General features: G+C 41.2%; 1 protein-coding gene across 1 annotated transcript in view; it reads left to right on the top strand.

Moving 5' to 3' along the window:
• cacna1bb (calcium channel, voltage-dependent, N type, alpha 1B subunit, b) overlaps window positions 1-15,084 on the top strand; it is a 148,519-nt gene extending 133,435 nt beyond the window's left edge. Inside the window, exons 44-53 of the mRNA XM_070850327.1 lie at window positions 1,988-2,093; window positions 2,220-2,327; window positions 3,052-3,161; window positions 3,753-3,937; window positions 4,226-4,376; window positions 4,456-4,566; window positions 6,877-6,915; window positions 9,338-9,599; window positions 13,543-13,766; window positions 14,530-15,084. Of these exons, the coding sequence (XP_070706428.1) occupies window positions 1,988-2,093; window positions 2,220-2,327; window positions 3,052-3,161; window positions 3,753-3,937; window positions 4,226-4,376; window positions 4,456-4,566; window positions 6,877-6,915; window positions 9,338-9,599; window positions 13,543-13,766; window positions 14,530-15,084 (1,851 nt within the window). The remainder of the gene's footprint in view (window positions 1-1,987; window positions 2,094-2,219; window positions 2,328-3,051; window positions 3,162-3,752; window positions 3,938-4,225; window positions 4,377-4,455; window positions 4,567-6,876; window positions 6,916-9,337; window positions 9,600-13,542; window positions 13,767-14,529) is intronic.
• The last annotated feature ends 597 nt before the right edge of the window (window positions 15,085-15,681 follow it).

The following is a 15,681-nucleotide window of genomic DNA, read 5'->3' as shown; positions in this document are numbered from 1 at the left end:
GCACCTCGGTGTGTGTGTGTGTGTGTGTGTGTGTGTGCACGTTAAGTCTGTGTCTTTTGTCTTTTTTGATTACTGTATGTGTTTTTATTTAATCTGATGTTCATGTCTGTGGCTGCCACTTTTCTGCTCTCTGTTTCTGGGAAGAAGACTTCACATGCGTAGATGCTTTCTAGTTGAGGCACTTACTCCCCCTCCTCTTCCTCCTCCTCCTCCTCCCTCTGTTCCCTGTCTCTCATCTCTCCATCTCTCCATCTGTATTGTCATGCTCCCACAGTGAATATACTTCCTTTTTTTTTGCTCATCTCAGCCTGAGGAAAATGGGAACCATCAGTTACAGTTTTCCTTTTTTTCATGTTTCTGATTTTTGCTTTCGCCTTTCTGTTCCTATTGCTTTCTTTTAATTAGAAGTTCTGTATCCAGTACATGCCTCAACAACCCCTCCATCCTCACTGAGAATGTGATGTACTAAATCAAACATGCATGTGGGTGTGAATCATCTAACCACAGCATTGATCCAGAAGCCTCTGCATGGCATGGATTTATGCTGATCAGTTTCTGATTTTTAATACATGATGATTTTGTAACCTACTATAAATGCAGATTAATTCATAATAATTGCACTGTGCCTTCTTATTGTAATAATAAGTTATTGAGCAACTGTTATAACTTTCAAACAACCAATTCATCAGTCAGTCTATAAAAAGTGGGAAAATAGTTAGAATAGGGGACAATTTTAAATTGTGTGTTTGTCCAATCAACAGTCCAAAACTTAATGATATTCAATTGATCATATAAAACAGAAACAAAGCAGCAAAACGTTACATTGCAGAAGCTAGAACCTGCAAATATTTGGTGTTTTTGCTCGATAAATGACTTAAATTAATCATATTTATCAAAATTGTTGTAAAATTGTTTATTGGAGTCATCTACGAATCAACTTATGGTTCTTCTCGTTTCAATTTTCAAGTCACACGTATTTCCAGAAAACTATTCAGGTGTTCAGAAATGGTTGATTCGAAAAAAAAAGGTGAATAAAAACTTAGATATTTTAATGCTGCTGTCAGAGCCTAATTATAGACAGAAATGATGTGTTAAAAAATAGGTTCAGATTATTTCCAAGCCTATTTTGGTCCTGTAATCATATGTATATTTAAAGAATTATTGGCTGCTGTTATTTTTCCTCATGTCCGTACAGGCCACAGTCCTCCGTCTGTACAAACCATTCTGAAGATCAGATGAAGCTAATATGAGGCTCTTAGAGTCAGTGGTCACTGCAATCATTCCTGCTCTGCGTACTGGCCATAAAGAGCTCCCATCCTAAAGCGATTTCAGTGTAAAAGATGGGTGGCAAAATACCCGTCAGTGTGCAAATGGTGTGAGTGTTACTTTAAGATAGGAAAGATAGATAATAGATAGGTTCACATGTTTTCAAATCTATCTATTATCTATCTACCCTATCAACCAGCGACCTTTCTCTTCTCCTCAGGCCTCAAAGTCATTATTTTCAAAATGAAGACATGCTGCTGCCTGTTCCCAGCAGCAGTGAGAGCTTAGCATGTCTCACAGTGCTCAGCATCAGAAGTTAATCTTATTTTAGCTTTTAGCAGAAGTGTGCTATGTTTCCGGTGGATTTGCAATAGTCTCATAGCAACAGCAGCGGCCATAAACAGCGAAGAGCTCCCTGTATTCATCTGTGTGGTGCTGTTAGCTTAAATCTGTGCATGGAGAGTTACAGTTTGTCTTAAAATTAAATGGCAACAATATTCAAATGATTAAGTCATTTAGCAATGTTTCATATAAATTGAATATCTTTGGGTTTTGGAAAACTCAGGGTGGACAACCAGCACAAGATTTGGTCATGTGACATAGAACAAAACAAGTATCCTTTTAATTTGGCTTTTAGTTCTATCCTTAATCCAGCCTCCTTTCCCTGAGCTGTTGATTGATCCTAGTTTATGGGCCTCCTCTTTGCTTCCATTCCTCTCAGCGATTGGTGAAGATGAACATGCCCATTGCAGATGACAACACGGTGCACTTCACCTCCACTCTGATGGCTCTGATTCGCACCGCCCTGGAGATCAAACTGGCATCTGGTGAGAGACCAAAACTACAAAATCCAGAGTCCCTTGCAGCGGGACTGATGGCTCTGATGTTAATGTGAATGGCTGTGATAGCTCTGGTGCGGATTTGATGTGACATGTTTGTGGGCGCCTCCCCAGGGGTCCTGGCACAGCATTTGTGCGACATTGACCTGAAGAGGGAGATAAACCGTGTCTGGCCCAACCTGCCACAGAAGACTGTCGACCTGCTGGTGACACCACATAAATGTGAGCCACAGCTCTGTTCAGGTTCTGCTGGGCTCTGATGAAACCCAGCTGCCTTCTTGTCATCTTTTAAAATGTTTTATTTTCTCTCTCTTCTGTAGATGGCTGCACACTGAAAAAAATCATCCTCTTATCCAGTCATTTTTGTCTGTTATTGAGTCTGAAAAGTCTTTCCTAGATTCAAGTTCATCGATCTGTTATTCTGTCCTTGAAGATACTGACACTCATTTACAGATATTTCTTAAAACAATTTGATTTGTATTGGAGACTATTTAGAATTCACTTCACATGTCTAAGAAAACACACTTTTTAAGACGCAATAATAGATAAAAATTGCCTGTAAAGATGGAGATTTTTCTCTCAGTTGTATCTGTTTTAGAGCCACAAAGATTTTAGTGTCTCAAAGTGAATCGTTTTCTTGATGTCAGTGCACTGATATGGATTATTCTGGTTTATATCAATATACCGACATCAATTTACATATAATAGAAATAGTGAAAATAACACTGATGGTTTAATAATGACAAGCAGTTACAAAGAACTTGTTATGGTGTGGATTATTCACTGGGTATTCCTGTGCATACTGGTTTTCCAGTAAACAACACACCCACCGACTAGGCGCACGCCGTACACGTTCACCTCTCTGAGTTGTACTTTGTTGCTCATCTGGCTCCATCTACTGCCCGCCGGGAGGAACTGTCTCTCACTCTTCTCCCTCCTCCTTTAGATAATGAGCTGACTGTGGGGAAGGTCTACGCAGCTCTAATGATCTTTGACTACTATAAGCAGAATCGCGCTAAGAGACTCCAGCAGCAGAATTCTACAGGAGGACCTCAGGTACAGTACGATGTAAAAAATGTGTCCATGTCAAGAGCGCAGAGCTTGTTCAAGCAGGACAAACTGATATCAAAATGAGTGGGAGTATCCCATATTTGAATGTAAAGTCTAGCTGGGATTATTTTGTGTTTAAAATGATTGTCACAAGTCTAAGAAGACATTTATTAGGTGTCTAATTTGAAAGTTTTCAGCTCATTTTTATTGTCTTAAGACATAAACGTCTGAGCTGAGTTGAATTAAAAGACAAATAATCTTGTTTCATGAAATCCTGAAGTCATATTTATTTTCTTGGTACCAGCAAATTTTGCTGATACAGCTGCAGCGATTTGTACCACTCTGTTTTACTTTAATTCAAAGACGTGGTCAACTTGTTTTAAGATTAAGTTGTGAGGGCTGAATATGAGACTAAATAAAACTAGAAATTAGATTAATTTTCTTAATGTATTCATTACATACAACCACATTTGACCTTCCACTCTTATATTAAGTGATGCGATCTATATCTCTTAGTGTACATGCTTCTTTATGCTACTACCTCAATCAAATGTCTGATGTCGGTGTAACGACATGAACTGTTGATCTGCCCTGTAGAGTAAACTGGGGGCGTTGTTCTGTCCTGTGCTGCCCCTCACTCACATACTGGAAGTGGAACCACCCAAACAGCCCTTCCCACCCCAGCATGAGCCAGAGGTGAAGCCAGAGGCCCCGCTCCCTACCACCACCACCACCACCGCTGCCGCCACCACCGCTACCTACTCGGTTAACAGGGACACAATGTAAGCAACTGTTTTCTCTATCATATACAATAGAAAGCAAGTACAAGACAATATTCCATAATATTTGAGAGGGATACTGATCCTATCTTCTCTTCATATCCTTTGGAAAATTCCTTTAATCAAATCAGATTTTTCTGTTTCTGTTTTAAATTTTGCTTTTTCTTTGCTTTTGCAGCTGTAAAAAAAACACTAACATGGCTCTGTAAGGAAAAACATGTTATTCAAAAAATGGTCTCAGTTTCAATGTTAACCCACAACACCGGTTAGCTGCCAACATTACAGTCAGAGCTCTTGTGTGTTGGTATACAGACTGATCCAGAGGAGTGCCATAAAACATTCCCAGTCCGGAGATGTTTCTCAGGCAGCACAGAGGCCCAAAGGCCGAAGGAAACTACAGAGAGGACAGTCAGAGGATGTGTCATATTCCACCAGACCTCAGGTACACCAGCACCAGGAGAAGTCCATCATCTAAATATTATGCCTCTCTCTCATACTACTGCTCCTTCTTTTTCTTTCAGGAGTTGGTTGAACTGAAGCAGGTGGAGAACATTTCAGACACAGAGGGATACCCAAGCCTGGAAGGCCACTGCAGAGCAGCTTCTCTGCCCCGACTCAATGCTGAGTACTACGTAAGCTCTTCAGTGCCCATGATGCCATGCCTCCTGTTTTACTGCTCACAGACAAGATCTCTTTTGCTCATTCACAGCTGTTTTATTTTAGCTAGGATAATATCGGGTATGGAAAATGCAGACACTGTGGATGCATCCAAATTATCCAAATCTGCAGCGTAAAATGTTATATATTCGATAATACAAGGGCTGTCTTTGGCAGTGGCCAGGTGGCTGAGGTAGGAGACATTGGACTGAAAAAGGCTGGTGCAATGCTGAGTGAGAGCCGGTTAGTGGAAGCAGCCGTGAGCTAACAGAAGCAGAATGGCTCTCTGTCAGTACACATCACTTCATCCTGCTGACCCCGACCTCTCCAGTCTGACAATTTCTCTTTGTTTTTTTTACAGAAGAGGAAATTCAGGATTGAGATAAAAAAAAAGATCTGTTTATTGATAGAATAAGAAAGCTGTTGAATGACTGCTGCATACAGACAGAAAAAAGAAATCATGTTGGGTATTTGGATATTTAACGACCAGTTGAGCTGCAGTGAGTGTCATTGATTTATGACGAGCTCAACATCCGTGTGTGTATGCAGAGAAGTCTACTTGATGGGCCTGTAAGTGTCAATAATTTAAGCCGGCCTTCAGAGTGATCTTTTATTAAAGGAATAGTTTTTGGGACATGAGAGCAGGGAAGCAATTAGCTTAGCTTGCCATAAGAAGTAGTTAAAAGAAATAGCAATATTTCTAGCACAGAACTCCTCCTCGAACCATAAATGTCACTTTTACATGCATGTTAATTAGTGAGCGTCAGAGGTGCTGTTTGTACTTTGGTCATTTGTACTTAACACACAGACACGAGAATGATATTGATTTTCTTATATGACTGAACCCAACTAAATATATTCCCCCAAATGTTAAACTATGCCTTCAAGTTTAGATCCCCTGTAGTCCAAATACTGAGAGATTAAAAAGTCATTCAGGAAAGAGAATTAATGGCTCAGTCTATATTCTTAATGAATATTATAATGTTGACGCATACAGTAAACCAAGTGCAAAAAAAATGAGATGACTACAGTACATGGTACCAAATGATTGTTTAAACATATACTGTAGATCCACAGTGTTTGATTTTGTCACCCACAATTCCTGATATTTAGCTGTCCTAGTCAGACATATGACACAGTTAAGTTACTTATTTTGTATTTTGCATCTAAATAGAAAGAGATTGAATTTCCTGCATCTTCCAAGGACGATGTTTTGTTTGTTTTAAATTTATTTTACCTCATGAACATTAATTGTTAAAAAACGCATACAATATTCACACGCACCAACAATGGGATCTAATCTAACAGCTGAGTTGATTACAGTAATCCTTTTATGTTTATGAATTTCACTTATTGTCATCCATGTTTAGATTTGTTACTATTTACTGTCATTTTGTTACAGTAGCTGCTCTTGTCTCCTACATATGGATGCCATGTGCAGATGGTTTTTTTTGCCTCCATCACTTCTCTGTTTCCTGGATTGTTTCACCTGTCTGATCTTGTCTGTTCAGCTTTGTTGTCTGCCAGTCTCTGCATTTTGCCTGTCTGTCTCTCACCCTGATCTGTCTCTCGCAACACTTAAAACGTGCTTTCCCAATGTTTATGTTGCATTTTATCTCTCACTCTCTTGTTCTCTTTGAAGGATAAGGCTGGTGTTAATCCTGTATTTTTGTTATTGCCAACAAATCCCATGAAAAGACCAAATCTAATCATGCGTTAGTCTATCTCTCAATACTTCATGATTGCCCTGCGCTGCCCTTTTGTTTCAGCTGAGGACATAATGCTTCAACGCTCTCAAATACAGTTTCATTTCTAATAAACATTAAGTAGTTCATAAAAAAGCTGGTCACTGTAGTTTGCAGGAAATTTTACTTAAATAGGAGAAAATCGTGCATTTGCTGGGGACTATTTTCAGCTGTGGCTTAACGCACATTTGGTGCAGCAGGGCGCTGTAAGCGGCATTGAGGCTTAATAATCTACAATGTGTGTGTTCATGGTAATGAAGGAACATGTCACCCAGTGCAACAGTGTTGGTCATTGATGTGCTTTGGTAAATAGTTTTTGGGCAGCGCAGGATGTGAATTACAGGTGATACTTACTGTTTGAACTATTCCATCGGTGGTTTTGATCTTTTCATACAATTTATTGACAATAAGAAAGTACAGATTATCATCAGCCTCAGTCTGTTTGAGTCTGTGCTCTCCACTTCTGTTTCCCTTTCTCCTAATTTCGATGCCCACTGCTAATGTTTTGCCCACCTCCCTCTTGTGTGTGCTGTCCGATAGCGGAGCCACCCTCGCCACGCCCCTGGGACCCACCTGGCAGTATGTACCACCTGTTGTGCCACCTCTCTCTTACTCTTCTTCTTCTTCATCTTTCCTCCTCTTGTCCTCTCCCTCTTTTTCTTCTTCTCTCATGTCTGAGTTTGCATCCATGCCCTCCTGTCATATCAGTGCAGAACTCACACCCTCCCACCATCATGGACAAAGTGACCCTCCTACATATACAGTATACACTGGTCATTCCATTCCAAGTGCTGATAGACACATTACATGCAACACACAATTTTACATTATCCACGACACATTCAAAGATTCCAACCCTGAAAAAGTATTTGTATGTGTATCTGGGGTATGTAAAGCACTCTGTCCTGCTTTTCAGCCATCAACTACAGCAGCACAGTACTAAACTTTCTTAAAATGTGGTTGTGTGTATGTGACTGTCGTTGTGTAGCGGTGCAGTAGTGTGTAGTTGTTTTGTGAGTCTGTGTGTGGTTGTGAGACAAGGCTGGGACAGTACTGCTGCTTTCTTGCTTTGAAATAACAATTTTCTTACAACGACACCACAAAAACCCGTCCAACCTTATCTGTCATTTGATGTGATTTTTGGTCTTAAAATCTTATTTTTACATGTAAACAAAAGCAACCTGACCCTTTCTGACTTACCTCTCAAATCTTTTACTACTTTTTACTGTAACTCTTTCAATCATTTGAAAGAAACTGTATTTTTTCTCTCCTTTTGCTAAAGGTAGCATGACATAGCATCTATCCAAAAAGTATGATTTTAAGACTGAATACTAGATGAAATGACTTGGTAAGATGAATATTTTCTGCAGTGTTGTGATATTGTTGTCCCTGACTGTAGCTACAGGCTAGGCTGTGGGGTAGGAACATGAGGAGCAGCACAGCTACCCTTAATCTGTCTGTGAAGCAGAGCAGGTGTTGAAAATAGTAGTACATCATTTATTATGTAGTGCATATTCAGAGGACATATTCAGTATTTATCTATAAAATCTAGATAAATACTGATATGTTTACACATTAACCAGCAGGTGGGGTGGTAACTTAGCTGCTGCTCCAGTTCTCTATCTCATCAGCTTGTTACCTGGTAGCTGTACTGGTCAGTAAAATAAGAATTAGGTGGGGTGAGTGTCAGTGTCCTCAAAGCATTTGTAAAAGGAATAGTCGCTGGAGAGAAATTGGTGAATGTAAGATTTTGAAGGAATACACCACTGTATACTTAAAACAGCTATAATCAATATTTTCATTATAACAATATAGCAAATGACAATGTGAAAACAATGGGACAACGGGGGTGAAAGGGGTCTCTAGAGATGAACCTACGGAGAATTATTATTGAATCTACAGCACCCCTCCGTTTTATGGGGCTTTATAGTGTGTTTGAGCTCATTGTTTAGCTATAAGGGCCCCAATTTTACTGTTTTGGTTCACCGTCACTGCTCTTATAACCTTATTTTTGATGGCAGCCGCCAGCTGTTTCTAGTGAAAATGTTCTAAAACCTCATTCCACACTACTTGTTCAGCACCAGACACCAGACAGACACAGTTAGAGAGTAGCTGGTGAAAATAGTGGGACACTTAGCAGCTAAAGAGGCAGTTATTTAACTCAGGATTTAGTAGACACCAAAAGAAAAGAGTTGAAAATAAGTGAATAGTAGACATTCTTCAGGTGGTCAGAAATATGACTCAAAACTAGTGATATGTATTGACAGCTGGATGTGTGAAGAAGCACAGGATTTCTTCCTCCCTGACCAACTAGAGTGCTCAGTGCTGCCACTGGTGGTCAAAAACGACATTGCAGTAATTCTTCATCAGTCTCATTTCTGTAACCTTCTTCCATCCAGTGAATGTTATGATACCTGAGCAACTGAAATGTTTTATTCCGTCTGATAGCAATGAGGTACTTATTATATACAATCATACATGGTATGATAGTCCTGAATCAGGGTTTCAGGTCAACATGCAGTGACATTTGTTTGACTCTTAAAGCATTTATTTTAAGTGGAGTATTCCTTTAAGTTAAACATATTATGTTAATTAGCAATTATTATCTATATACAGAAAAATTCCACTTCTTCCCAAGGTTAGAAGTGACATGTTGAAAATGCAAAAAAGTCCTAAAGGCCAAAGTCAACACCCCACCTCTTCTTTGTTCACTAGCAGAGATGCCTGCTAGCTTACAAATTATATAAGCTTCATAAAAGTAAGTATTCCAGCTGTGTTACAGATTTATGTTCATTCTTCTCAAACTTTTCTCGTATCCGTGCCTGGAGAAGAACGCGTAGAACGTCGGTCTTAAGATAAAAAGTTGCCATCCACTGGTTGTGTCATTTGTGTGTTGTGAATATTTTGGTGATCCAGTACCAGTGTTTTGGGTAACACCACAAAAGCTGCCACTCTGCTCTACTCTTCTCACCCCCCCACACTTTATCTCTTCTCCTCTCAGCCGATTGTTGACCTCAGTCCTATCAGACGCTCAGCATCCACGCTGACGCAGCAGCGCCACCAGGAGGTTGCGCTGAGGGAGTATGACCTGGAACGGCCTGGCTTGGCTCAGTCCTCAACAGGGTCCGGGCAAGTCCAGGGTCAGGACAGAGCCCACCACCATCACCACCACCACCGCTGCCATCGACGCAGGGACAAGGACAAAGAGAAGAAGCAGAAGTCCCTGGACAGAGCTGCATCAGTGCAGCCATCCAGCACTGTTGGTAAGACAAAAACAGGCTAGTATTATGATACCTAAAGATTTTGAATTGATACAATGTATTTTAAAAGGCTTCAATTGATCATCCAGCAAGTGCTTGAACACAATGCATTACAATATAAGGTAAACTCTAAGGCCATGTTCAGACAGGCAGTAGCACTGCATGAAAAAGCACAACACCTTCATTCATTTCAGTGAGAAATTGGTGCTGACTTGGAGAACAGAGGACGACAAAAACATGCCAATAATCAGAAGGTTTAACCCTAGCTGAACATAATGACAATCAGTATCCAACTTTTAGAATAATGATAATAATAGCTGAGCCACAGAGTCACAGTGGTGACCGGAGCCTGGAGATGTTTCTGAGGTGGAAGAAGGCAGACCTGATGACGGATTTGATGTGGGACTGGAAACAGAGGGTGGAGATGAGAATGACGTCAAGGTTGCAGGCCTCGGGAGACGGGCAGTTGGAGCATCCGTTGGTATCCAGAATGAGATCTCCAACCTTCCGAAGCAGCACCTTGGGGGCCACAACCATGACCTCTGTTTTGTTACTGTTGTTTGAGTAGGTTGGTTGCCATCCAGGCTTCGATGTCATGCACGCCGTTGGCCAGGGAGCAGGGGGGGGGAGCTGAGTCGACGGTTTTGTTCTAGTAGTGGAAGCTGAGACCATGTTTGCAGATGGTCTGACCGAGGGGGTGCATGTAGATCAGGTGGGGTCCAAGTACAGAGCCTCGAGGCATGTCTTGGTTGACCGGAGCTGGGGGGAGCGTGAGTTGTCGATGCTGAGAGAGTGTTTCCTGTTTCACAAATAGGATTCGAACCAGGAGAGAGCTGTGGCGGCGATGACTAGGTGGTAAGATAGGCAGTTGAGGAGGATGGTATGGGTGATGGTGTCAAAGGCTGCAGAGAGGTCAAGGAGAAGGAGTATACTGATGTGTTCAGAATCAGTCGCGATGAGTAGATTGGTGGTGATTTTGATTAGGGCGGTTTCTGTGTGTGTGTGGTTACAACACTATGTTAAAAAGAGAGAACTTTTGTAAACTGTTAGATATGGTCAGCCAAATACAGTAAATATTCATGAATAATCATATCATACTACTGAACCACCAACAGTTACTCCTTTTTAAAGATCTGTGTGATAACTTGGCACAGACAGCAGGATAACAACATTGTTCTTATCATTCCTGTTCATTATACACAAAAAGCTTACTTATGGTTATACTATAACTACTGAAATAAGAAATAACACAGTCTTCCTCTTACTAATACAAAGATGAAGTCATAAGGAATAAAACGCTCAATTCACATTTCATTTGTTTTGTCAGAAAACGTGTAACAAGATGTGAAAACACCGTAAATCACCAGAATGTTTGTTGAGCAGGAAAGGTAGTTCTTGACCTTGGAAGCAGAAGGTTTGACGCTGAGTAAACTTTATTGTGTTTCCACCGTGGCAGCTCTTCAGCAAAAGTTACACAGTCTTGCTTCACAGACGTTGTTACGTACAGCACTAATAAACCACGAACATTACATTTTATTATGAATATGTGCTTAAAGCTTAAATCTCATGAACAGTGAATTAAAGAATTCTGGGGGCATATTTTAGGTTGTTGAGAGATTAAGTCATGTAACACAGCAATATTAATTTCTATAATACAGCGAGAGGAGAATATCCTTACAGAAACCTGGCATCACATTCAAGAGAGACAGCGATAGCAGGCCAGGCTTTCCTCTTAGATCACTGGGATGTCTTAACTTAGCCGCAGAAATTCTTTTTAGGATTAAAGTTCCATGATCGGGTTATGTAGGTGAAAGGGTTTCTGCTGCTCTTCAACCAGGGGTTTTACATGTCAGGCTTCTGCTGCCATCTGATTAGCAGAGAGAGCTGTGAGCTCCCAGAGGAAAATCTGCTTTGCTGGGGGATTTTTCCTTTTTTTTTTTTTTAATCAGTTGCTCACATTGTTCCCTCTGACCTTAACGGTTAGGTTTAAAAAATGTAGACTGAGCTCTCCCAAAAGTATTGGGATATATGGCCTGTCCACACTCATCACACAGAGCTGTATTATACAACTAAACGGATGAATTTACATTACCTTCATTTTGAAAAAGAGCAGTGAGCTGTGCCACATTAAGAAAAATGTTTTGTTTCATTTCACACATACATGTTTGAGTAGTACACCACCTCCCAGGTGTTTATAAGATTCAACAATTTCAATGTTAGACCCATTAATGTACTGAATTATGGGTTCTTGTGAATAAAACAGTATTGTCTTGTCAGCAGTCAGTACAAGCTTGAGATGTCTGAGGAACCTTGGAGACAGATTGTTAACTTGATACTTTGAATAGCGACGAGCCAAATGCATACAAGACTGTGTGATCCACATAAAAAATAACAGATTAAGTGTGTTGGAGTGACAACATTGTTTATGTAGAGTGTAAACAATTCTGAGAGAAAGCATCCAAACCAAGTACCCATGTTGCTTCATCCAGAGACTGCCCATATGTTGCTGTTTTTCCTCTGGGTTCAATTTTATGACAAGCTTTCTTTAACCAGCTCTTAAATCTTAGATGTCTCATTGTCAGTGTCCATAAATAGACCACCAAGAATGTAATACTTGTTCAGATCATGCTTATACATGGGTATATACAGGGTGATGGTCACAGTCTTTGTTTGCCATCTGAGGTCATCTGCTAGAGCGATTAGATCCTGAGTGCTGGTGGCAGCGTGCTTTTTGTGTTAACACTGGAGGGCAGCAGCTGGGATTTATTGCTGAGATAAAAGGCCACAGTGGACAGGTCCAGCACAGGGATTTATGGGCACCTCTTGGTGAGATAGCAGAACATCCAGCAGCCCTCTCTACATCTATTAAAGGGCAAGAGAGAGAAGGAGTTTCACTCATTAAAGCTTGTCATTCCAGGGGCACATCCGACACATCAGAACAGGCTTCTGTGTCTCTGTCATCGCAGTTTTAATCTGAAAACTGGAATTATTCCAGTGCTGAAGGAAGCAATTTCACCACAAGGCATCGCTTTATACAAGACATCCATGGTCCAGAGCACATTTACCTTGATTAGTGGTGTGATTAAATATCATGGAACAATATTTCACATTTCCAAAACCATAATGATATCTATGGTGGAAGTAATGGAACAACAATATCACCTGAGCCAGTCGGCTGAGATGAAAAGCATCAGTGTTCACTTTCCCTTCAAGAAAACGTAGCAAGCTGCATTTAGACACTAAGTGAAGTGAATTTTTGCTTCACTTTGACTTCAAGAGTGGACTCTCAATTCTCTCTTCAATTTAACTGAAATCTTTATTTAGCCTTTAAGGGCCATTACCGTTTATGGAACAGCTTCCTACCCAGCATAACACACACACACACACACACACACACACACACACACACACACACACACAGGTAAAATGATGCTAAAGCAATTAAAACTACAAGCTAAGGAGGAACTGTTAAGATGAAACAGTTTCAGAAGAAGAAAAGTAGTGCCTGGAGTAAATCTGCTATTGCTTAGATTTGTTTGTACATTTCCATTTAGCTGTTTGTTTGCATTCATATTGCAGGTAAGTACTGCGTTACATTGTAAATGCAACTGTTGTTTCGAGAATATTAGTATGAAAAAGTCCTGATACCTGCTCTATGTCTAAGTGATGACACGTTCGGCTGAGCATGTTTAATTCTTATGTTTATATTGATGCCAAATACACCTTTGCTACGCCCTGTGCTTTTACAGTTTTTGACTAAGTAGTAGTACATAAGGTTTTTCTACCGTTACAGTTGATTTTCACTTAAAGCCCTTCTGTGTAAAATGTCTGAGTGGTAAGATATTACATTCAGAAGAGATGATGAGACGACGAAAGTGACAGCTGAACCGTAAACTGTATTTCCTACTTGCTCTTTCTCATTTTATTCGACGGCACCATCCTCCAGGTTCGTTCACTGACCCCTCAGCAGAAGGTTTGTCCAGAGAAAGAGCGAGGGAGCGGGACCGCAGCCGGCCTCACGAGAGGAGGCACCACTCCTCAGCAGGAGAGAAGCAGCGCTACTACTCCTGTGAGCGTTACGGAAGCAGGGAACAGTGCCACACCAAGTCAGCCGGTCCCAGTCGATCCACTTCCCCCGGAGAAGGACAGGACGCGTGTGTGCTCAAACAGGTGAGTTATCTGCCATATGTGGCTCAGTGATTAACAGCTAGCTGGCCCTGGCCCTGTCTCATTGTGTCATTGTTTTGGCTCTGTACTCCAGACTTTGAGGTGTAAGTCAAGCTGAGCAATGATTCTAAATTAGATCATAGAATAAGATTTTCTCGCCACAATAGTGGTACCAACGTGCGTGTGTTTTACGTCACTGAACATACATCTTTTCGAGGTTACATTTTGGCTTTGCAGTGCATACAGTGTCACATATTCTACTGAATCTGTGTTCTTAGCTTTGAATATCTTTCTTGCTTTTGTGTATATTTTTGCCACTTGTCATCTAATATATGTTTTTATGACTAATTAATTTATATGATGATTAGAACCAAAGCAAACCAAACTGAGGAGATTATATGTCACAGCGGCTACAATTACCTCACCTGACTTGAACCTTGAACAATTTGGACCTTTAAATAGTAACTTAACACCAGGCGTAACACCACCCTGTCTGAGGAATCTGCTCTCTTGCACCTGTAACCACACCCAACCTTACCCTTACCGTACCTTATTACTGAAGCAAATCTAATATTGTGACTCTCCTAAAAAAGTTAAAAAAAATTATTAATAGAGCTACATCAATTTGTTATAGTAAGTACTTTGTGTCCACGCATTAAAGCAAGTGAGATTTGTCACTTTTTTCCACACTTGGTACATTTTCTTTCTTCCAGTTGACCTGCTGATCCATCACCTTATATCATTCATACATTACTTGTTTCCTCAGCACGACAGCAGTGTGGTTAAAACACTCCCTGGTTCGAGCACTCCTGGCCGTGGTCGCAGGCAGCTCCCACAGACACCCCTCACACCTCGTCCTGCCGTGGCCTACAAGACTGCCAACTCCTCGCCTCTCCTGTCCGGTGCCAGCACCGTTACGACGGGGCACCAGACTCGCTTCAGCCGTGGCCTTTCAGAGCATGACCGCTTACTCGGGGCCTACGATGAGTCCCCAATACCGGTCACCCGCATCGGTTCGGACCCTAATTTAAACCGGCAGCCGCAGGTCGCTTCTCAACAGGCCCTCCTCGAAGAGACAGAGGACTTCCAGGACACTGTAAGCAGCCACGGAGGGGGATGCTCTGCCAGAACCACTGCCTCCACCACAGCCTCTGCCTCACACGGTACCGCTGCTGCAACTGTCACAGCACCCACCACCCAGGGCCGGGCGGGGGTGGTGCCCAATGGGTACCACTTCACCCTCGGGGTCAACTCTGCGTCTGGGCCTGGGAGCAGAGGAACAGGAAGTCTCAGGGAGCGGGATGAAGAGGACTGGTGCTAACATGGCAGTAAGGATGGGGCAGCTTATCAGTGTTGTACAGCACTCATGTCAGGTCCAATGAGCTGATAGTAAGCCAGGGGATTATACAAAAAAGGAAAGATATTGAGGAAAAAGCCAGTGGAAAGTGCTGTAAAAGGGGATCAGAAGTCATTCCAGCTTTGTAGTGTTACTCTCCTTTTTTATATAACAAACCTTTTAAGGAAAAAAGACACTGATGACTTTTTCTACCCCCTTTATTTGCACTGAAATTATAGCACATATGAAGACCCCTAAGTATTTTGCCTTGGCCAGTAAAATCAGTGTTGGAGCAGAAGACAAAAGCCAAAATCTCCTCATTCTTCAGTTAAAGTATGAACTGTGTTTCAGACGGATCTGAATGCCTCATTCCTGGTAATAACATGGCTGCTCACAACACTGCTTTTATTTTTTTACGTTTCATTTTATTTATGTTTGATCATATTGATGCCACCACCAAGTTAATTTCCTCTCTTTTGAGTTTTTCCTCATCAGCCATGACTTCGGGGTTATCACCGAATTCTGACCAGAACAGATATTAGAAAAACACATTGATTTAGGTCACAAACTTCTGCCATGACA

The sequence above is a fragment of the Pempheris klunzingeri genome, chromosome 19 (assembly GCF_042242105.1).
Source record: "Pempheris klunzingeri isolate RE-2024b chromosome 19, fPemKlu1.hap1, whole genome shotgun sequence".
Lineage (NCBI taxonomy): Eukaryota > Metazoa > Chordata > Actinopteri > Acropomatiformes > Pempheridae > Pempheris > Pempheris klunzingeri.
Note: the sequence above shows the minus strand (reverse complement) of the source record. Positions and strands in the feature narration are given on the sequence as shown.